Raw genomic sequence first — 23,596 nt, forward strand, 5'->3', positions numbered from 1 at the left:
ATGGCTATCACTAACGAGCCAAGAAATAACAAATGCTGGAGAGGGTGTGGAGAAAAGAATGCCCTCCTTCACTGTTTGCTGGAATGTAAGTTGATACAACAACTATGGAAAACAGTATGGAGGTACCTCAGAAAACTAAATATAGAACTAACATATAATCCAGCAATCTCACTCCTGAGCATATATCCAGATAAAACATTCAATCAAAAAAACACATGCACCCCTATGTTCATCACAGCACTATTAACAATAGTCAGGACCTGGAAACAACCTAAATGTCCATTAGCAGATGAATAGATTAAGAAGATGTGGTGCATATATACAATGGAATACTACTCAGCCATAAAAAAGAACAAAATAATGTCATTTTTGGCCACATGGATGGAACTAGAGATTCTCATAGCAAGTGAAATACCATATGATATCACTTACATGTGGAATCTAAAATATGTCACAGATGATCCTATATACAAAACAGAAACAGATCACAGAGATGGAGAGCAGACTTGTGGATGCCCAGGGAGAAAGGAGGAAGTGGGTTGGATGGCTAGTTTGGGGTTGGTGAATACAAAGTATTGTATTTGGAGTGGATGGGCAATGGGTTTCTACTTTACAGCACAGGGAATGGTTTGTGATTTGGTCACTCTGATCTACAACAGAAATTGAAGAAACATTGTAAATCAACCATACTTTAACTTAAAAAAAGAAAAAGAAAAAACGAATTAAAGACTAAATTGTAAGTTCCAAAATCATGAAATTCCTAGAAGAAAACACAAAATAAAGCTCCCTGACATGATTCTTGTTAATGATTTTTGGATGTGGCACCTAAAGCACAAGGAAATAAATAAAAAGCAAACAAGTGGGATGGGATTACATCAAACTAAAAAAGCTTCTAACAGCCAAAAATAAAAGTTAATGAATTGAAAAGACCAAACTTTGGAATGGAACAAAACATTTGAAAACCATATATCTAATATTTGAAATACATAGAGAATGCTATGCTTCAATAGCAAAAACAAAACAAAACAAAACAAAAACCAAACAGGAAAGGACCTGAATAGACATTTCTACAAAGAAGATATATGAAAGGCCAACATGAACACAAAAAATATGTTAAATATCACTACTCATTAGGGAAATGCAAATTAGAACCACAATGTGATATCACCTCATGCTTATTAGAATGACCAGTATCAAAAGACAAGAGATAACATGCTGATGTGAATGCAGAAAAAGGGAACCCTTGCACATTATTGGTAGGATTGGAGAACAGTGTGGAAGTTCCTCAAAAAAATTCTAAATAGAACTACCACATGATCTAGTAATTACATTCCTAGAAATATATTCAAAGGGAATGAAAACATTAACTTGAAAAGATATATGCATCCCTATTGTCACAGTAGCATTATTTACAATAGCCATGTAAACAACCTACATGGAAGCAACCTAAGTGTCCAGTGATGAATGAATGGATAAGGATGTTGTGGTATATCATCAATATCTGTATCTGTATCTATATAATATCTACATCTAATCTATCTCATATATATGAAGATGATGCACAATAATTCCTTCAAGTAGATAAGGAATACATTGAAAGTTATAGAAATAGAGACTTTTTGAAATAGTATAAGCCTGTTAATAACAGAGCTATGTAGCTCTAGCTATGCTATTTCTTGTGGTAGAATTTTGTGCAAGTTAACTTCTCTGCAGTTCATTTTTACTTTTCTCTGCCTTAAATTCTCTATCCCTAGGTTTTCATCTAGCATCTCTTTCTCATATTTCCAACTTTAACTCAAATATCACATCCTTAGAATGATCTCCCATTACCCACTTTAAGTATCTAACCCTCCATCTTCATCATATTGGCCTACATTTTCCTCATAGCACTTTACCCTATCTGAAATTACTTCATTAAATGTTGAATAAACTAATGGCTGAATGAATGCCCATTTAAATCACAACTCCTCGGTGAAGATAAATTTATATATGGATAAAGAAGTGTATTGAATCTTTAAAAGTACATAGAGAAACTGCAATAATAGTGATCTCTTTGACTGCCCTTTCCATAACAACAACTCAGGCACACTTTTAAGTTCTACTTTCTTTAATCTAAGGTAAGAATAACTTAAGATGTATCAGTGCGACATCCTTAATTACACCCCCTTAAATAAGGATTTCCTGTGATCCAATGACACACTTAGGATTTCATGAAGATTAAAGAGGTTTTGTTGTTGTTTTGGTTAACATTAAAGGTGTTATCTGCACAGGAAAACATGAGATATAACCACAGTATATCCCATAAATACTCATAGAGGTCAAAGAGGAAAAAAGGAATGCCTGAAGAAACTTGTATCAATTTCAAGTGCTATCACCCCCCCCCAATAAGTGGTTTTGGGTTTGGTTTACAGTGCTGGAATGATTTATCATAAATACTTAACAGAGAGAAAAGATAATATATACTCCACTGTAAGTGCATTTCTTTATAATGTGGAGATCAAACCTAGTTATAATGACTGCAGAAGACAAAATAGCCAGCAGTGAAATAATATGCACTTAGCTACTATTTGGCAATTGGGTAGTTTTTTCTCAAAAATCTAACTCATCACAGTACAGGCAAAGTTGTAGAAAAACCCAACTTGCACTGCTTTTCCATTCATTAAGACAAATCATGCTGAGCCCCCACATAACTGGAGCCCCATGCTGAAGCCCATCACACTGTACTTTCAATAACTTCTTAGACACTGTTCTCATAATGAAACACTTTCATAGGAAGGAAAAGAGAAAAAAGCCTAGGAAAGAAATAGACATGATAATACTTTGATTTAAAGTTGGGAAAAAAAGGCATGACCTGAGTTTGAGCTATTCATTTAAAAATAAGGACACAAACTTATGACACCAAAGGAAGACAGGTTTGCCAAGAACTTCAAAATTATTTTAAAAAGAGATACTGTATTCTTTAAATGAAAACTTATTTAACAACTGAATCCTAATATTTTAACAAGGTTTGGTTTTCAAATAGGGTCCTGCATTTCCAAATTTTCCACAATTGGGATAGGAATTTTCATAGTTACTGTTTTTCCTACTAATCTTTTTAGTCTCAGTCCACATACCAATGTGGAAAAGAGGAAAGCTGATTTACAGCAAACTCTTAGTTTATTTTATTTGCCCCAGTAAGTGGTCACTTTAAATTTAACAAACAATAATATGGTGGCAGGGGGACAGGAACTCTCCAAAGCTGCTTCCCCTAGACTTGGTTGGTTCTTCTTTGTACAAAATCTCCATTCCAGAGAACTTACTGTACTCAGGACTTGAGGTTTCGCCTCTGTAGAGATCTTAATCTGTTGGTTTGTCTTCTTGCATACTTATCTAACAGGGTGTTTCTACTTAGGTGTCCTATTATATTTTGAAATTAATACATTTAATGAACCAATTCACTTACTCACCTCACCTTACCAATTATCTCTCATTGTCTCTCCCTTGTCTGTTAATGGTACAATTGTATCTGACACTTAGGCTTAAACCCCCAGGCTCCTATTTGAGATTATTTATCCTGTCCTTTGCCCATCATGCTCATTCAATGGTCCTTTAATTTCACATTGAATCTTTCAAATTTGCCACTTTCTTTCCAGTCACCTAGTCTAGGCCCATCTCTTGCTATACTTGATCTCAGTGGGCTCAGGTCTACAGCTTGCTCTTCAAAGTCATTGTTATCATAGCTGGCTTTGGTGGCTCTGACTTTGAATCTTGTTTGAATCCATTTTTTATTCTTGCTGCACTATTTTCTATCTAAAGGATTTTTATGTCATTTATCTGTTTAAAGATAATAAATGACTCCTGTTGTTGCCAAGATTGAGTCCAAATTCCTTAGTCTGTTATTTAAGGCCATTCATAATATGGCCCCATTCATTCACACAATTTTGTTTTTGTCTTTCTAGGGCTACATGTGTGGCATACGGAAGTTCCCAGGCTAGGGGTCGAATCAGAGCTGTAGTTGCTGGCCTATGCCACAGCCACAGCAACACTGGATCCAAGCCGTGTCCCTGACCTACAACACACGTCACAGCAATGCCGGATCCTGAACCCACTGGACAAGGTCAGGGATCAAATCTGAGTCCTCATAGATACTAATCTGGTTCATTAGGTTGAGCCACAACAGGAACTCCCATTCACACAATCTTACTAGTCACTGTGTCCCTAAATGAAAGACTCTAACCAGGCTGGTCTACTTAATCTTTGTTCATGCCATCATCCCACCTGAATGCCCTCTCTAACTGTTCTCTGTACTAAAGTTTTTACTTTTCCATAGCCAATATTCGCTCATCAGTTTGTTATCAAACATTTATTCCAATGTTAATTCCAATACAATTTCCTTCAGTGAATTATCTAATCTCCTTTCAATACAGACTCTGGGACTGTTAATCAAGAGAATGTGACCATAATAAGACCCTCTCTCCTTGGAAAGTGGAATTTTGGGCAGAATGCCCACAGACTGGAAATGATTGGAACTCATTTAGTCCAGTGAAATAACCTGAGAAACTGTTGAGAGACTGTTTTTTGCTTACCTTGATCTCTAGAGTTATCTTATCTCCTGACATTCCCAAGTCTGGATCACTAGACTGTCTGTTGATTCTGTGCTGATTCACTCTCATTCCTTCCAGAGATTTCTTTTTTATTAAAGAGGTAATTTCTGTTGCTTGCACTCAAAACTCCTAACTGTCAGCACTTAAAAAAGCCCACTTAAGTCCTTTGTGCCACACAAGGTCCTTTCCAAGCACCCCAGCTTTCAATAATCATTCCCTCAGTTTAGCATCTGTAGATTTTGGCATATGCTCCATTCCTTTGGCATGTCTCAGTCAGTTACCAAGTATTTACTGAGCATTAACTATTTACTGAACCTGGTTCTAGGCTACTGCATATTGTAAAAATCTGTTAACTCATTTTTTTTGAGAGCAGAATATTTTTACAAATGGATTCTGGGTTCTTCAAAGTCAGTAACTTTGTCTCAAACATACATGTTCCTTCCTTGGTGCATGGTATGCACAGAAAACACATATTCTTACTTATGGGCAAAAGCAGCCTCTTCCATTAAAGCTGTTTAAGAGGAATATAACTATAATATCAGGATTTCTTGATGCCAGTAGAATTACTCAGTAAAAATACAATAACTGGAAATATAAACTATAGTTCTAAAGAACTTGCCATCATATCTTAACTTGCTAGATAACTTGGTAGTTTTTATGACAAAAATCATCAGTTAAGATGCTCTAGAAGTTGAGTGTGCAATCTCATCTTTTAGCGCACAACATCTCCATTTCCCTAAATCACTTTGAAATAATCCTAAGAGTCAGCCATGTCATCCCTGAGAGCTTCACTTTGCATCATTCAAGTACACTGCTATCTTACATGAGTGATAACCTAAGAGTCAGGCAATGTAGTAGATTTATTTAACTTTAAACCCTACATTCTATTTTAGCTATAATTAGGGATGGTTTTGGGAGGAATGAGAATTAATGCAAGCTTCTACATTTGCTTTAACAAAAATTTCAAATAACTACCAACCAGCCATTGGTAGGTAGCATCAATGAGATCCTGGTTGTTACCCTATCCATGGGGCAGCCATGGATATTAGGGCAATAAGGAAAAGTGAGTAATAATCTATTGAAAACTGAGAGGGAGAAGAAAGAAAGAGAAGCACTCACTTTCTTTTCCAGTCTGTCAATTAATTTCTGGAGTCTATTTATCTGGGTCATCCATTGGTTATCTTCTTCTAGTAAACCTTGAGGGGAAAATCAAGAGGGCAGTATGTTAAGTTCTAGACAGAGCAGGAAAAATTTGGCATCTCAGAGCTTTCTTTTGCCCTGAAGGAAAAACACAGCATCATTGACTAATTAACACATTACACACACACACACACACACACACACACACACACACACACACCCCTACACGAGTCCTTTCTAAGGTATTGTTTTCCATAGGTCCATGCACCCCAGTTGGTTCATTTTCACAAGTCTGGTTTTTTTTTTTATGTCATTGTCTGCACTGGCCTTTGATAGTCAAAAGAGCAGATCCTGCTGAACCATTTTTACCACCCTATGAGGTGGTTGATTTTTCTTTTGGAAAAAAGCACCAAGGAAATTATAGTCCTGATCACAGCAACGGGCAAACTGTTAATCAAAAAGAAGTATAAGGGCAAAATAGCCAGTATCTTCTAACTTGAGTGGACACAATGGTCACGGCATAGCAGGTAAGAGTACAGGCTCTGGAGTCTGCTGATTTGGTCAAATTACTTGATTCCTTTGGCCTCACTTTTTGTATTTTTATTTTTTAAAACTTTTGCTGCCCTATGGCATATGGAGTTCCTGGGCCAGGGATCAGATCTGAGTCACAGTTGTGACCTGTGCTACAGTTGTGGCAACATAGGATTCTTTAATTGACTGTGTTGGGCCAGGGATCTAACCTGTGTCCTGGTGCAGCAGGGATGCCACCAAATACTCTGCACCACAGCAGGAGCAGTACTTTTCATATTTTTAAAATGGAAATAATAATATCACCAGCCTCACAGACATTGTGAGGATTATGCACACAAACATATGTATGTATGCATACAAACATGTATGTATGCATACAAACATATATGTAGGCATACCATATGTACATGTACTATGTACACAGTATAAGTATGTATGTGTATACATACATATCTGTATTTAGCACCAGGTTAACCATTATGTAAGTTCTACTGCTATTACTGTTACAGTTATAAATTTTATTATGCAGAGGTGAAAAGGAGAAAGCTGTGGTTTGGGACCCCTGCATAAACCTCCTGGCATCCTGTGTATCTTTACGGAAGCTTGCTCAAAATATTTTAAAAAACATTTATGAAGAAATATTATTTCATATTTCTTGATAGGAGGATGTGATTGAATTTAAGTCTATAAAGGCTTGTTTTAGATTTAAATGTTAGGAAGATAAGACCTAAATCATAAAGGTGTAATACTTCACATTAGAATTCACTTCTCCACCTGCTGTCTTGGGTGAAGCTCCTCTCAAAGCTCACCAAATAAATTATGATGTAAAAAGAAACAGTAGAGTGGCTACAAAAATAAAGAATATCTACACTTTCATACTAGAAAATATAAATGTCAAAAAATTTATATTTATATTTAATTTGCAAATTATTTAACATCTTACCACTCTAGGTTGCTCCTAAAATTTAAAGTGGCTATCACAACAAAGTCTCATAAAAGGATATTTTGGGCTTAACACTGTTTTATAAATGGCTAAAATCTATACTTTAACTCAGTAGCCTAGTATTGCCATTTTATAGTCACACAAGGTAGACTGCCAATTCTTCATATTCTTCCTGTCATAAAATTATACATATATACAATTTGCCCCAAACTTTGCACTATCTCATAAAACAATGGAGGAACATTTCCCTCCCCACTGATAATGTACTTGGGATGTGACAATTTGGTCAGTAGAGATTTACCAGACAAAATGCAAACAAACATTTTTTCTTCTAGTTTTATTGAAAATAATTAATATACAGCACTATATAAGGTTGAGGTATAAAACATCATGATGTGGCTTACAAACATTATGAAATGATCATAAAAATAAGTTTAGTGAACATCCATCATCTCACATAGAGAATTAAAGAAATAGAAAAAAAGTTTTCTTTTTAAAGACAATTTTTAGGATTTACTCTCCTTAAATTTCATATATAAGATATATCAGTGTTATTTATATCTATCATGTTGTACATTTCATCCTTGGTATTTATCTATTGTATAACTGGAAGTTTGTACCTTTTAAAAAATTGAAGTATAGTTGATTTACAATGTCATATTGGTTTCATGTGTACAACATAATGAGTCAATATTTTCTAGACTATACTCCTTTTAAAGTTATCATAAAACAGTAGCTATATTCTCTGCAATGTAAAAGATACTTCTGTAGCTTATTTATTTTATACATAGAAGTTTTTCTCTTAGCTGGTAACTACTAGTTTGTTCTCTATAAGCCAGTTTCAGTTGGTCTTTCTGTCTGACTTCTTTCACTCCAGGTCTATCTATGTTGCTGCAGATGTGATAATATATATCACATCTTCTTTACCCATTCATCTGTTCATTGTTTCCAAATCTTGGCTATTATAAATAATACTTCTATGAATAATGGAGTGCAGAGTGTATGCATATTTTTGTTTTTCTGGGTTTTTCTGGGTTTTTTTTTTCAAAATGATTTACATTTTCTCCGTTATAGCTGGTTTACTGTGTTCTGTCAATTTTCTACAGTACAGCAGAGAGACCCAGTCACACATACATATATATATTCTTTTTCTTACATTATCCTTCCTTATGCTCCATCACAAGTGACTAGACATAGTTCCCAGTGCTATACAGCAGGATCTCATTGCTTATCCACTCCAAAGGCAATAGTTTGCATCTATTAACCCCAGGTTCCCAGTCCATCCCACTCCCTCCTCCTCCCTCTTGGCAACCACATGTCTGTTCTCCAAGTCTATGAGTTTCTTTTGTGTGGAAAGGTTCATCTGTGCTGTATATTAGATTCCAGATATGTGCTATCATGTGGTATTTGTCTTTCTTCTTCTGACTTACCTCACTTAGTGTGAGAGTCTCTAGTTTCATCCATGTTGCTGCAAAATGGCACTATTTTATTCTTTTTTATGGCTGAGTAGTATCCCATTGTATATGTATACATCTTCCTAATCTATTCATCTTCCAATGGACATTTAGGTTGTTTCCATTCTTTGGCTATTGTGAATAATGCTGCAGTGAACATGCGGGTACAAGTGTCTTTTTCAAGGAAAGTTTTTCCCTGATATATGCCCAAGAGTGGGATTGCTGGGTCATATGGTACTTCTATATTTAGTTTTCTGAGGTACCTCCATACTGTTTTCCACAGTGGTTGTACCAATTTACATTCCCACAAACAATGTAGGAGGGTTCCCTTTTCTCCAAACCCTCTCCAGCATTTATATTTGTGGACGTATTAATGATGGCCATTCTGACTGGGGTGAGGTGGTACCTCAGAGTAGTTTTGATTTGCATTTCTGTAATAACCAGTGATGTTGAGCATTTCTTCATGTGCCTGTTGGCCATCTGTATATCTTCTTTGGAGAAATGTCTATTCAGATCTTTTGCCCATTTTTCCCCTTTTTGCTGTTGAGTTGTTTAAGTTTATATTTTAGAGATTAACCTCTGGTCTGTTGCATCATTTGAAACTATTTTCTCCCATTCTGTAAGTTGTCTTTTTTTATGGTTTCCTTTCTGTGCAAAAGTTCATCAGTTTGATTTGGGCCCATTGGTTTATTTTTGCTTTTATTTCTGTTTCTTTGGGAGACTGACCAGAGAAATCATTTGTAAGGTTGATGTCAGAGAATGTTTTGCCTATGTTCTCTTCTAGGAGTTTGATGGTGTCTTGTCTTATGTTTAAGTCTTTAAGCCATTTTGAGTTTATTTTTTGCATGGTATGAGGGTGTGTTCTGGTTTCATTAATTTACATCCTTACCTTTTTACAATAAAATGTTCTAGCTGTGTGCAAAGTGGCATTGATATTTTTACAGGGATTTCATGGAGTCTGTAGATTGTCTAGGGAAGTATGATCATCTTAACAATATTAATTCTTCCAATCTATAAGCCCACTATCTTTTTCCATCTGTTTGTATTGTCTTCAATTTATGGTATCAGTTTTCTCAGTACAGATCTTTTACTTTCTTAGATTTATTACTAGATATTTTGTTACTTTTGATAGAATTGTAAATGGGATTATTTTCATAATTTCTATTCCTGATACTACATTGTTAGTATATAAAATGTAATAGAATTATGTACATTAATTTTGCATCCTGGAACTTTATGTAATTCATTCATGAGTTCCAGTAGCTTTTAGGTGGTGTCCTTAGGATTTCCTATGTACAGTATCACATCATCTTCAAATAGTGACAGTTTTACTTCTTCCTTTCCAATTTGGATTCCTTTTATTTCTTTTTTTATCTGATTGCTGTGGGCAGGATTTCCAATCCTATGTTGAATAGAAGTGGCAAAATTTGACATCCTTGTCTCATCCCTGATTTTAGAGGAAATGGTTTCAGCTTTTCACCATTGAGTATGACATTAGCTGTGGGTTGTCATATATGGCCTTTATTTTGTTAAGAGTTTTTAATCCTAAGTGCTTATTTAATTTTGTCAAAAGCCACTTCTGCATCTATTGAGATGACTATGTGATTTTTAGTCTTCAAGTTCTTAATGTAGAGTATCACATAAACTGACTTGCAGACACTGAACCATCCTTGCATCCCTGGGAAAAATCTGTTAATATATTGCTCAATTTGTTTGCTAACATTTTATTGAGGAATTTTGCATTTATGTTTATCAGTGATATTGACCTGAAATATTTTTTCTGTGAGATTATATTTTCAGGTTTTGGTATCAGGGTAATGCTGGCCTTGTAGAATGAGTTTGGATGTGTTCCCTCCTTTGCAGTTTTTTGAAATTATTTCAGAAGGTATGTGTTAATTTCTTTTCTAAGTATTTGGATTCACCTGTGAAGATAACTGGTCTTGGACTTTTGTTTATTGGGGTTGTTTTATTGCTGTCTAAATTTCATTGCTCATATTTGGTCTGTTCATATTTTCTATGTTCTATGTATGTATATGTTAATTCCATCTTGTTTAAGGTATTATTTAAGGCCATTGTTTCCTTATTGATTTTCTGTTTATATGATATGTCCATTGATGTAAATAGGGTGTTTAAATCTCCTACTCTTATTATGTTACCATCAACTTCTCCCTTTATGACTGTTAATATTTGCTTTATGTGTTCAGGTGTCCTATGTTGGGTTTTTATATATTTGCTATATTTACTATTGTTATATCTTATTCTGGGATTGATATATTTGTATTGCTTTCTCTTTTTTGTGTGAACATCTATTATAGATTTTTGGTTTGTGGTTACCATGAGTTTTATATAGACCAATCTATATGTATCTGTGACTATTTAGTGTTGCTTATCTTTTGAGTTCAAATCCATTCTAACAGGTCTGCATTTTTATTCCCACCCATACATTTAATGTTTTTGACATAGTATTTTACATTTTTATGTCCCTTGACTTTTGTGGATATAGACGATTTTACACTTTTGTCCTTTAGTCTTCCTACTAGCTTTATATGTGGCTGTGTTACTACCTTAGTGCATATTTTCCTTTACTAATGAGACTTTTCCTTTCAAAATTTTCATATTTCTGGTTGCGGCCTTTTCTTTTCCACTTAGAAAAGCCCCTTTAACATCTCCTGGAAAGCTGGCCAAGGGGAAATGCTATATTTTAGCTTTTTCCTTTTCTATGAAGTTTTTGATCTCTTTGTCAAATCTGAATGGAAGTTTTGCTGGTTGGAGTATTTTTGGTTATATGTTTTCCTCTTTCATCACTTTAAATGTGTTGGGCATCCTGAACAGCAAAGTTTCTGCTGAAAAGTAAGCTGATAGCCTATGGGAGTTCTATATGTTAACTTGTTGCTTTTAATATCCTCTCTTTATCTTTATCTTTGCCACTTTATTTTTATTTATTTATTTATTTTGCTTTTGGGGGCCGCACTTGTGGCATATGGAAGTTCCCAGGCTAGGGGTCAAATTGGAGTTGCAGCTGCTGGCCTATACCACAGCCATAACAACATGGGATCTGAGCTGAATTGTGACCTACATTGTGCTCAGGGCAATGCCAGATTTTGTGTGCAAACTCTATTTCCCATAGTCTTCCCCCAAAAATAAACTCTGCTGGCCTTTGAAGTCAAACGTTCTGGAGGTTTGTTTCCCCAGGGCAGGATCCCCAGGCTATAGAGCCCAATGTAGGGCTCAGACCCCTTGCATGCTTGTGGAGAACATCTGTGATTGTAATCATCCTCTCATTTATGGGTCACCCTCTTAGGACTCCGCATCTCATTGTGTTTCCTTTTTTGTATTTAGTTGTAGAAGATCTTTACTGTCAGTCCTTGGGCTTTCTCATCAGTAGTTGCTCTGTTGTAATTCTGGTGTCCATGGGAGAAGGTGAGCTCAGGGTCTTCCTACTCCACCATCTTGGCCACTCTGAGTGGTTCTAAATGAGCTGTGTTTGTTTTTTTCCTGGATGTTTGTACTTTTGATATTCACCAGGAGACAATATTGTTCCAAGTAGTCACTGATCCTAGGAGGCTACCTGAAGAGTAGAACTGAACCCAACTTACAAGCTGGAGCCAAAACCAGCTGACATCACACAAATCACATAATCTAACATAGAGAACCATGAGAGGAAAAAAACAAATATTTCCCATTGTAATTACTGATATTTTGAGGTTATTTGTTTCACTGTAAAAAATGGAATAATAATCTCTTACCTCTGAACAAATTGCTTAAATTTCTGGGGAAATTGAGATACTAATACCTATCTTATAAGTTAAAATAACAATGTTGAAAAAAGAACTTTGAAATCTTTCAACTACAATCTGTACATACAGGATATATCTATATATTGATTTTGTGAAATAGTAGATACTTAAATATTCATTTGTGTTAAAATGACATGTTCAAGTGATATGTGCATGTATATACACACATACATATAAACATGTAGATATATTCACACTTCATAAAAATTATTCTAGGGAATTCCCATCTTGGTGCAGCAGAAATGAATCTGACTAGGAACCATGAGGTTGGGGGTTTGATCCTTGGCCTCGCTCAGTGGGTTAAGGATCTGGCATTGCCATGAGCTGTGATGTAGGTCACAGATGCAGCTCAGATCCCATGCTGCTGTGAGCTGTGGCATAGGTTGGCAGCTGTAGCTCTGATTCGACCCCTAGCCTGGGAACCTCCATATGCTATGGGTGGGGCCCTAAAAAAATTACTCTAATACTTAGCAATGTAAGTTTTCATATTTCAAATTAATTTTAAAGTAATTAATATAAATGATATGGTTAAAATAATTATTAAGGTCTTAGTCTAATAAACTATACACTTTGAAAGCATGGCTATGGCTTTAACCCTACCACGAAGGAAATGATAATCCTTTTCCTAAAATGAATTTAGAGAATGAATGAAATGCTTAGGCAGGCTTAGGGATCTGGAGTTAGGGGGCAGACTAAAGGGTACCCCCTTTGTTTAAAGATGATGAGGATTTCTATAGTCTCAAGTCTTTCACGCATAATCCGTATCCATCATGTCTCTGTGTACTGCCCAGATACAACCGCTAGGATTCTGACAGAACTGATGATTAGGATCATCACCACAGTACTTAATACTCAGATTCTTCAGCACTCTGGTTTCAGACAAACTTTTTTGGTATAAAGAAAGCATTCCATTATTATTGTTTTAGCTGCCTTTTTTACATCTTAAAATAAGTCAATATGAATATACAATTGAGTAAATCTGAAGAAGAAAAATGACAAAGCTTCATTACCTGGACTGTAGACATTAAACTGAGGGCTGTTGGGGGAGAAGCTGTTGTGTCTCTGGACTCGGCGACTTGATCGTTTTCCAGGCCATTGGATTGAAAGGACTTCTGGCTTAGTTGGCCCTTGTCTTGAACAACAAAGATAATATTTAACCTCAATGTCAGGGCTTCAGTCTCTTATCTCAAGGAACATATCTTCAAATGTCAGTTACAAAGATTTTCTAGTGCAGTGAAATGAAAACATATGAGAATTATAGCTTGGCAACATGGTCTGGAGATGCGTAATAATATAATAATATAATATGTCAAACTAAGGAAAAGATGGAATTTTTTTATTCTTGCAATTAAACAGTTTGAGTAAAAATCCTACCTTAATTTTTAATATAAGAAAAATTCTTTCTTTATTGTCCAAATCATCAATGGAAAAAATGTTTACTTGTACACTGCCATTGTATTTTATTTAGTTTGAGAAAACCTATGGAGTTTCTTTTTCTTTTATTCAATTTTAAAATAATTGCTTAAATCTGGAGTTCCCATCATGGCATGGTGGAAATGAATCTGACTAGGAACCATGAGGTTGCAAGTTTGATCCCTGGCCTCACTCAGTGGGTTAAGGTTTCAGCTTTGCCGTAAGCTGTGGTGTAGGTCACAGACACAGCTCAGATCTGGCATTGCTGTGGCTGTGGCTTAGGTTGGCAGCTGTAGCTCGGATTAGACCCCTAGCCTGGGCACCTCCATATGCCGCTGGTGTGGCCCTAAAAAGACAAAAAGACAAAAAAAAAACTTGTTTAAATCAAAGCTAAATATAAACACCATATTGTATAAATAGTCAAATAATCCTATAAATTTATTTCTAGAAACAGAACCTCCCCTCCACTATACCATGTCTCCATTTCCTTTATACAAAGAATGATTTTCAACCAGTGTTTATATGTATATAATATGCTTAAACTCCTATTTGTTAGGGATGCGTGGCCAAGAGATGGTGAAGTAGGAAAATGCTGAGCTTACCTCCTCTCATGGGTACACTAAACTTATAACTATTTACAGAGCCACTATTGATGGGAACAACCTGAAGACTCGCAGAAAAGATGTTACACAAATAAAGGAATCATTTATTTATTTGTCCAATAATGAGATTGGTAGGACAAATGGAGATACAATATGGTAAAGATTCATACCCATAAGTAAGCAACCCACAACAAAAGGAAAATGACTACTGTAGTTCTCCGAAGTGAGGGGTCCAAGTACAATGCTGAACTCCCCAGAACATATAGCTTTGAAGGCAGTGGGACATGCATATAGGTGATCTGGAGGGCTCTAGGCAACAGAGACCCCACTCTTAAAGGGCACAGGCAAAAACTCACACAATCTGAGACCCACAGTGGAAGCAATAATTTAGGAGGAATCTTGACCAGACCCAATTGCTGATCTTAGAGAGCCTCCCAGAGAGGCAGAAGGCAACTGTGACTCTCCCTGGGGACAGAGACAATGGTGACAGCATTTCTAAGAAGCTGCTCCACCACAAAGATATTTGAGCTGGAAAGCATAATTTTGGAGTCCTCCTTTTCACACTCTAGTTATAGAGGTTTATCCCTACATTAATAAATTGACATCAGTCCTAGGAACACCAAAATTGTCAGCCAGGCACACAGGGACCCAGTCCTGCCACCAATTGCCCCAGGACCAATTGTGCAAACAGCAGCCTTTCATCAGCCTCTGATACCCTGGACCCTACAATTAGCCACCCTGGAACATGACACTTCCCAGCGATGGACTGACATCAGCACTAGGATACCATGAAGCAAGCCACACCAGGACCTAGTCCTTCCTACCAGCTACTATAAGGCAGGGACTTGTAGCTAACTATGTCAGAGGAAAGCCCTGCCCACCAGTGAACCCATTAATAGTTGGACCTACCACAACAGAGGGCCCATGCAGTCCACATAGTGGGAACTCCTAGAGCATACAGCTCTGGTAAGCAGAAGGTAGTGCTTTTCCAGGCCCAATAGGACATTTTCTATTTAAGTCTACTTCTGTAAGATCGGGAAACATAACCAACCTACCTAACACACAGAAATAAAAACAGAGAGCTTGGCAAAATGATGTGAAAAAGGTATACGTTCCAGATAAAGAAACAAAATAAAAACCCAGACGAAGAACTAAGCAAAGTGGAGATAAGCAATCTACCCAATAATAGTTCAAGCTAATAATCATACTCAGGAGAAGAATGGATGAACATAGGAGTTAAAAAGATAGATATAAAAAAGAACCAAACACAGCTGAAGAATACAATAACTGAAACAAAAATACACTTGAAGGAGCCAACAGTACAGTAGATAATATAGAAGGAATGGATCAGTGACTGGAAGACACCAAAGCTGGTGTAAATCACCAAAGCTGAATAGAAAAAAGGAAAAAGAATTTTACAAAGTGAAAATAGTTAACGAGACCTCTGGGACAACATCAAGGTAACCATGCCTTTATAGAGGGCCCAGAAGGAAAAGAGAGATGGGGGAAGAGAACTTACTTGAAGAAATAAAGGCTAAAAATTTTCTAATGCAAGAAAAGAAATAGACATCCAGGTTTAGGAAGCATAGAAGGTCCCAAACAAAATGAACTCAAAGAGATCCACATCAAAACAAATTGTAATTAATATAGCAAAAATTAAAGATAAAGAGAGAATCCTAAAAGTGGTAAGAGAAAAGTAACTAGTTACGTACAAGGAAACTTCCATGAGACCATCACCTGACTTTTCAGGAGAAACTTCAGACCACAAGTGTGTGGTAAGGTACATTTAAAATGATGAAAGAAAAAACTTACAACCAAGAATATTCTACTAGGCAATGCTGTAATTCAGATTTGAAAGAGATAGTTTTATAGATAAGCAAAAAGCCAAAAGAATTCAGCACCACTAATCTAGCTTTACAATTAATGTTAAAAGGATTTTTCTAAATTAAAAAGAAAAGACTACTATTAGAAATATGAAAACTATGAAAAGAAAATCTCATTGCTAAAGGCAATATGCAGTAAAGGCAGTAAATCAACCAAAAAGCTAGCAGAAAGGTTAAATGACAAAACTAGTAAAATCATTTATATCCACATTATGTAGTTAAGGGATACACAAAAGATAAATATATAAAATATGGAGAGGTCGTATTTTATATCTTAGGAGATCAACAACTTTAAATAATTACATATATATGGTTATATATTTTTATATGTAAATGCCATGGTAAATGCAAACCAAAAACCTATATAGAGATACACACAAAAAAGAAAGAAGTCCAAACAAAATTACCTATCAAGTCAAAAGGGAAAATAACAAAAGAACTAAGGAATAAGAAAGAACTTAAAAAAGTAACCCCAAAACAATTAACAATATCTATCAATAATTACTTTAACTGTAAATAAGCTAAATCCTTCAATCAAAAACATAGCATGGCTGCAGGGACAAAAAAGAACAAGACCTGTATATGCTGACCACAAGAGACTGACTTCATATCTAAAGATACATAGGCTGAAAGTGAGGGAATGGAAAAGTATTTCATGCAATTGGAGATAAAAAGATAGCTGGGGTAGCAATACATACATCAGACAAAACAGATTTAAAAAAAAACTGTAAAAAGAGACAGAGAAAGATATTACAGGAGTTCCCATTGTGGCTTAGTGGCTTAAGGACACAATGTTGTCTTTGTGAGGACGAGGGTTCAATCTTTAGCCTGGTTTAGTGCCTTAAGGATCTGGTGTTGCTATAGGCTATAGCATAGGTTGCAGATGTGGCTAAGATCCAGTGTTGCTATAGCTGTAGCCACAGGCCCCAGCTATAGCTCCGATTCACCCCTGGCCTGGGAACTTCCATATGCCACAGGTGTGGCCATGAAAAGAAAAAAAAGAAAGAAAGAAAGAATGATATTACATAATGATAAAAGGATCAATTCAACAAAAAGGTAAAACAATTGTAAATGTATATATACTCAACATAAGAGCACTTAAATACATACAGCAAATATTAACAAATATAAAGGGAGAAATTAACAGTAACACAATAATAATAGGAAATTTAACAGCCCTCTTACAACAATAAACAGATCATCCAGACAGAAAATCAACAAGGAAATATTGGTCTTAAAAGAAAAAGTAGACCAAAGGAACATCTCCCACTTATGAATCAGGAAGTCACAGAAAATACAAACAAACCAATTACCAGCAATGAAATTGAATCAGCAATTAAAAAAACTCTCAAATAAAAAAAAGTATATCACTACCTGGCTTCAAAGGTGAATTCTACCAAACATTTAAAGAAGAGTTAATGCCAATCCTTTTCAAATTATTACAAAAATTTGCAGAGGAAGGTAAACTTCTGAACCCATTCCAATGAGGCCAGCATCACCCTGATGGAAAAATGGCCCAAAGACACCATGAAAAAAGAAAAGTACAGGCTAATATCACTGATGAACATAAATGCAAAAATTCTCTATAAAGTATTAGCAAACTGAATTCAACAAAAGAAAAATATACCATGATACATAAGATTTATCCCAGGGATACAAAGATGGTTCAATATCTGTAAATCAATCTATGTGATACCGTACATTAAGAAAATAAAGAATAAAAATCATATAATCATCTCAACATATGCAGAAAGAGCTTTTGACAAAATTCAACATCACATTATAAAAACTCCCCATAAATTGGGTATAGAGAGAACATTCCTGAACAAAATAAAGGTCATATATGACAAGCCAAGCTACCTTTACACTCTATAGTAAGAAGTTGAAAGCATTTTCTCTAAGATCAGGAGCAAGACAAGAATTCCCACTCTCACAATTTCTATTCAATATAGTAGTGGAAGTCCTAGCCACACCAATAAGACAAACAACAACAAAAATAAAAAACTTTCACTGCAGATGACATTATACTATATATAGAAAAGTCCTAAAGATGCCACCAGAACTATTAGACTATTAGAACTATTAGAATTAATAAATTTGCAGGATAAAAAATTAATACATAAAAATCTATATACTATCAATGTTTCTATACATTAACATCAAACTATCAGAAAGTGAAATTAAGAAAACAACTTACAATTGCATGAAAAAGAATAAAATTTCTAGGAATAAATCTAACCAAGTAGGTAAAACTACTGGAGTCAGAAAACTATAAGACATTAATGAACTTAAGACAACATAAGTAAAAGTAAAAGATATCCTGTACTCAAGGATTGGAAGAAAAAAATTGTTAAAAATGACCATACTACCTAGGCAATCAACAGACTCACTGAAATTTCTACCAGAAAAAAAATGGTATTTTTCACAGAGTTATAACAAATAATTCTAAAATTTGCAGAGAAACACAAAAGACTCTGAATAAATTAAATAATCTTGAGAAAGAAGAACAAAGTAGGAAGTATCATGCTCTCTGATTTCAAACTATACTACAAAGCTATGATAATAAAAACAATATAGTACCAGCACCAAAACAGACACCTAGCTCAATGGAACAGAATAGAGAGGTAGAAATAAACTCTCTCACACATGATTAATTAATCTAGGACAAAGGAGGCATGAATGAACAATGGAGAAAAGAGCTTCTTCAGTAAATGTTAGGAAAACTGAATGGCTACATGCAAAAGAAACAAACTATTTTATAATACCATATACAAAAATAAAATTGAAACTGATTCAAGGCAAATGCTGTGGGTTTGTCATTTCCCCAAAGAAGATATATGGATGGCCAAAAGGAACATAAAAGATGCTCAACATCATTAATTATTAGAGAAATAACAATAATACAATGATGTGCCACCTCACGCAAGTCAGAATGGCCATTAGTAAGTCTACAAACAACACATGCTAGAGAGGGTATGGAAAAAAGGGAACCCTCTTATACTGTTGGTAGGAATGTAAATTGGTACAACTACTATGGAAAACAGTATGGTGGTACCTTAGAAAACTAAATATGACAAGCTTGTGGTTGCCAAAGGGGAGGAGGCAGGAAGTAGAGTGGACTGGGAGTTTGGGAGGGGGGTTATTATATGCAAACTATTACATTTAGAATGGATAAGCAATGATGTCCTACTGTATAGCACAGAGAACTATATCCAATCTCTTGGGATAGAACATTTTGGAATATCATGTGAGAAAAAGAATATATATATATATATATATGCATATATATTATATATATATATGCATACAATATTGTAAATCAACTATACTTTAATATGAAATTAAAGAAAACTTAAATGCAAGAGCTGAAATCACAAGACTCCTAGAAGAAAACATAGGCAGTACACTTTTGTTGTTATCATTATCTTTTTTTTAGGGCCATACCACCCACGGCATATGGAGGTTCCCAGGCTAGGGCTCGAGTTACAGCTGTAGCTGCTGCCCTAGTCACAGCCACAGCAACGTGGGAACATGGGATCCAAGCTGCGTCTGTGACCTACACCACAGCTCACAGCAATGCTGGATCCTTAACCCACTGAGCGAGGCCAGGGACTGAACCCACATCCTAATGGAAACTAGTCGGGATCATTAACTGCTGAGCCATGATGCAAACTCCTGCAGTACACTTTTGATATCAGTCTTGGCAATATTTTCCCCACTGCCTCCTCAGCAAGGGAAACAAAAGCAAAAATAAACAAATAAGACCGCACCAAACTAACAAACTTTTGCACAGTGAAGGAAAATATCAACAAAATGAAAATGAAGCCTATTGAATTAGAGAAGATATTTGCAAGTGATATATATGATAAGGGGTTAATATCCAAAATATACAGAGAACTCATACAACTCCTCAACATCAGAAAAAGAAATCTTAAAAATGGGTGGAGGGGAGTTCCCGTCGTGGTGCAGTGGAAACGAATCCAACTAGGAACCATAAGGTTGTGGGTTCGATCCCTGGCCTCGCTCAGTGGGTTAAATTCTTGAGGCTTTCTGAGGTTATGTGATACCAATTGTATTTCATCTTGGCTCTTATACTACGTGCTTACATTTTAGCTTTCTCAGATCTCCTAAATCAGAGCTTTATCTCCTAATTCTGAGCTTTATCCTATTGATTCTTTCATCTGTCTTATCGTTGTGGATTTGGGACTCCTTTTTTCTAGATGCTTTAAATGCCATTTTTGAGAGGTTTAGGGAGGGACCAAAATAAATAATCTATATTTACTCTCCAATCTTTAACTAGATGTCCTTCTAGATTTCCCTTATTACAAGAAAGTCAACTTTCTAGCAACTTTGGTGGTCAGGAGGAGATGATTAGAGCATTCCTTCTTTATGTTAAAACTAAAGGAATTGTTGTCTGAGCTTTTACAATCAGTTTGTGAAATTAAAGCCTTTCCTTACTTCTATAACAGACAACCATCAAAAGAAGAAAAACAACTTCTAAGCCCAGAAGTTGTCTTTCTGGATAAAGAACAATTTTGGAAAATAGAACAAAATTGCAGATTTTGTTATAAAAAAGAAATTCACATAATTAAGTTGTATTCCCAGAAATCTAGTTTGTGAGAAAGAAATGTTTATGTAAGAGGACAGGTGTCCTCTAGACAGAAACTTCAGTATAACCTAATGATTATTCTTGTCTTTGGCTATTAGGTACTTTCAAAAGACACAGAATTAAGTGGCTCCCATTAAACCAGTTTGCCAAAGCAGATACAATGAGTGTTACAGAATGCCATCTGAAAATATCACCTCTGTGGTATTCCAGCTGTATGCATCTTTTCTCTCTGAAACTGCTATTTTCACATGAATAGACACAGACATTTTGCTCATCACAGCACATCTAACTCATTACTGCAGGATGAATGATACTATGTGATTACTCCCTGGGGTTGATAGCAGAATAGATGGCTTCTCAATTTTTTTCTTTATTTCAACAAGTCATTGTAACTCGAAGCTTCACAAATATTAATCCCCAGAGTAATATTGATGCTGAAGGGGAAGCAAATTATCATAACCCTGAAATTTTTAAAGATATCTGTGGGTTGCAACTTTTGACTGCACAGAGCCTCATGGAATCTTCTTTTACGGTATAAAAAAACAATGCAGGAGTTGTCTCACGGTGCAGTAGATTAAGGGTCCAGTGTTGTCAATGTAGCGGTTTGGGTCACTGCTGCTGCATAGGTTCGATTCCTGGCCCTGGAAATTTCATGTACTTTGAGTAGGGCCAAAAGAAGAAAAAAAAAACTAATGCATTTTTTGGGGGATATACTTATTTGACCTCTCCTCTCTGAGCTTGTTCTCCTCTCCCTCAAATTTACTACATACTACTGTGAGACTAATTTCTCTTAAACCTCGTCTTTATTATATTTCTCCTTTATTTATAACCAATGACAATCTCTGATCATATGGAGTCTAAACACATTTGTCTAGCTTTAAAGACCTATCTTAACCCTGTCTCTCTATGTCCCAGGTCTTCATCTGATGATCCTCTATATAGCTTCCTGTACCTGGAATCCCCCTTCATTTATTCAGTGTCATATATTTAACACATAGTTGTGCCAGGTATAGGGAAACAAGGCAAAGCCCCTGCCATCCAGAAACTCAAAGTCTAATTGGAAAGGTAAGTGAGAGACTGAGATTGGAAGTAGATATAAGTAGAGGGTACTAAAGAGAGTACATGGTGGTAGAGTGGGAGGTATAACATTCTGTCTTGGGAGCAGTGAAAGCTTCTTAAAGAAAGTGTTGCCCAAGCAGTGACCAAAAAATCTAGGAGGAGTTAGATGAGAGACATGGGTCTTATGTAGTGGATGAGGATACTCATCCCTTCAGGAAGATATCACTGTCACTAAATCCACCCAAAATATCCAAGTCAAGTTTTGTCTCCTCGTGAGGCTTCTTCACTGATCTCTTGTTTGATATCACAGGAAAAAGGGCAGCCATAATTCCTCTCTGTCTTTTCTCCAATGATGAGCTCTCTGGGGCTCTTTACTTTGGTGTCTGGTGGCTAGCTGACTGGAAGATGGAGCCTTGGGAGCCAAATAATCTTGGGCTGAATTCACATGCTTCAGTCAGAGTAACCAGAAACTTCACATCAGATATTATGGGCACAAATCCATAGTGGAACCTTGTTTTCTGTTTGACTATTCATGTAGTTTTCCCCCCCGGAAATCTCCCTGGGGAGAATATTATGGATTTGGGGTAGGATTTGGGCATTCTGGGTGCCTTAGTCAAATGCTATGCAATAGCACTCCCGTAAACTGACATCAGATCCACAATATTTCCTATTCTCCCAAGCTGTTTTTGAGCTAGAAACCTAGAAATAAAAGATTCATTAATTCTCTAGTGTCTTCTACTTTCCTTAAACTCTGAATTATCATGCTTTTTCTCATTAAGCCCAGCTGCTATGCAGCTGTTGTCAGGGGTCACAGGAGTTCAAGGTCAGCCTGCGGCCTAACACAAAGAACAGTTGTTCATTATACATTCACTCTATGGTGGTGAGTGTAGAATGCAAGTCTGTAGGAGGTGACTGTGGAAAAAAACCTAAAATGCAGGTAAAGAAGCCTTTTTTAAGCCTCTTCTTGGGTGGCAAAGGATTGATTCTAAAAAAGGGAGAATCCATTTTATGTGAAGAAAATCTGAAGAAAAGGCAATAAATCAGGTCTCACTTTCTCAAGAGGAAAATGAAATCAGTTTCACTGTGCTTTAAGACATTCCGTCATCCTCTGTTCAAACCTGAGGAGATGCTTTGTTGCTTTTCTAAAGCTAATTGCTACACTTTGCTATTTGATATGGAATCACCCAATATAATGAAAATACTAAATTTATATTGCTAAAATGCTGCAGAGAACCATCGAGGAATGCATGTCCATGTTCATCAGCTGCACAGGCTCATTAGATCTGAGATTACAGGCTTTTTTTGTTAGAATTAGATGATGCTCACTCATTTTTACATTGTAAACATAAGGTTGAAAATACCACTGTTTTTCTGAGATGTCCTAATAATTATGTAGCCATTAATTTGTTTGGAAAAATTGGCCCTACAGAGTAGTCTGTTATTAGCCTCCTTAAAAAACGTACTGTGTGGTTCTCCCTAAAATTCAGAAATTAAATAAGCCATATCCATAGGTTTAAAGTAGCACATGCAAAAATATCTTGCATAACCATGGGTTTTGCCAAGTGCTTCTCTAGCTTGCAAG

At 35.9% G+C, this 23,596-nt stretch overlaps 1 protein-coding gene across 1 annotated transcript in view; it reads right to left on the reverse strand.

Moving 5' to 3' along the window:
* The window catches only part of NECAB1 (N-terminal EF-hand calcium binding protein 1), a 233,566-nt gene that overhangs the window by 40,271 nt on the left and 169,699 nt on the right, over positions 1-23,596 (reverse strand). The window contains exons 7-8 of the mRNA XM_047782941.1: positions 13,459-13,580; positions 5,703-5,779 (exon numbers count right to left, since the gene is read on the reverse strand). Coding sequence (XP_047638897.1) covers positions 5,703-5,779; positions 13,459-13,580 — 199 coding nt within the window. The remainder of the gene's footprint in view (positions 1-5,702; positions 5,780-13,458; positions 13,581-23,596) is intronic.

Source organism: Phacochoerus africanus, chromosome 6 (assembly GCF_016906955.1).
Source record: "Phacochoerus africanus isolate WHEZ1 chromosome 6, ROS_Pafr_v1, whole genome shotgun sequence".
Classification (NCBI taxonomy): domain Eukaryota; kingdom Metazoa; phylum Chordata; class Mammalia; order Artiodactyla; family Suidae; genus Phacochoerus; species Phacochoerus africanus.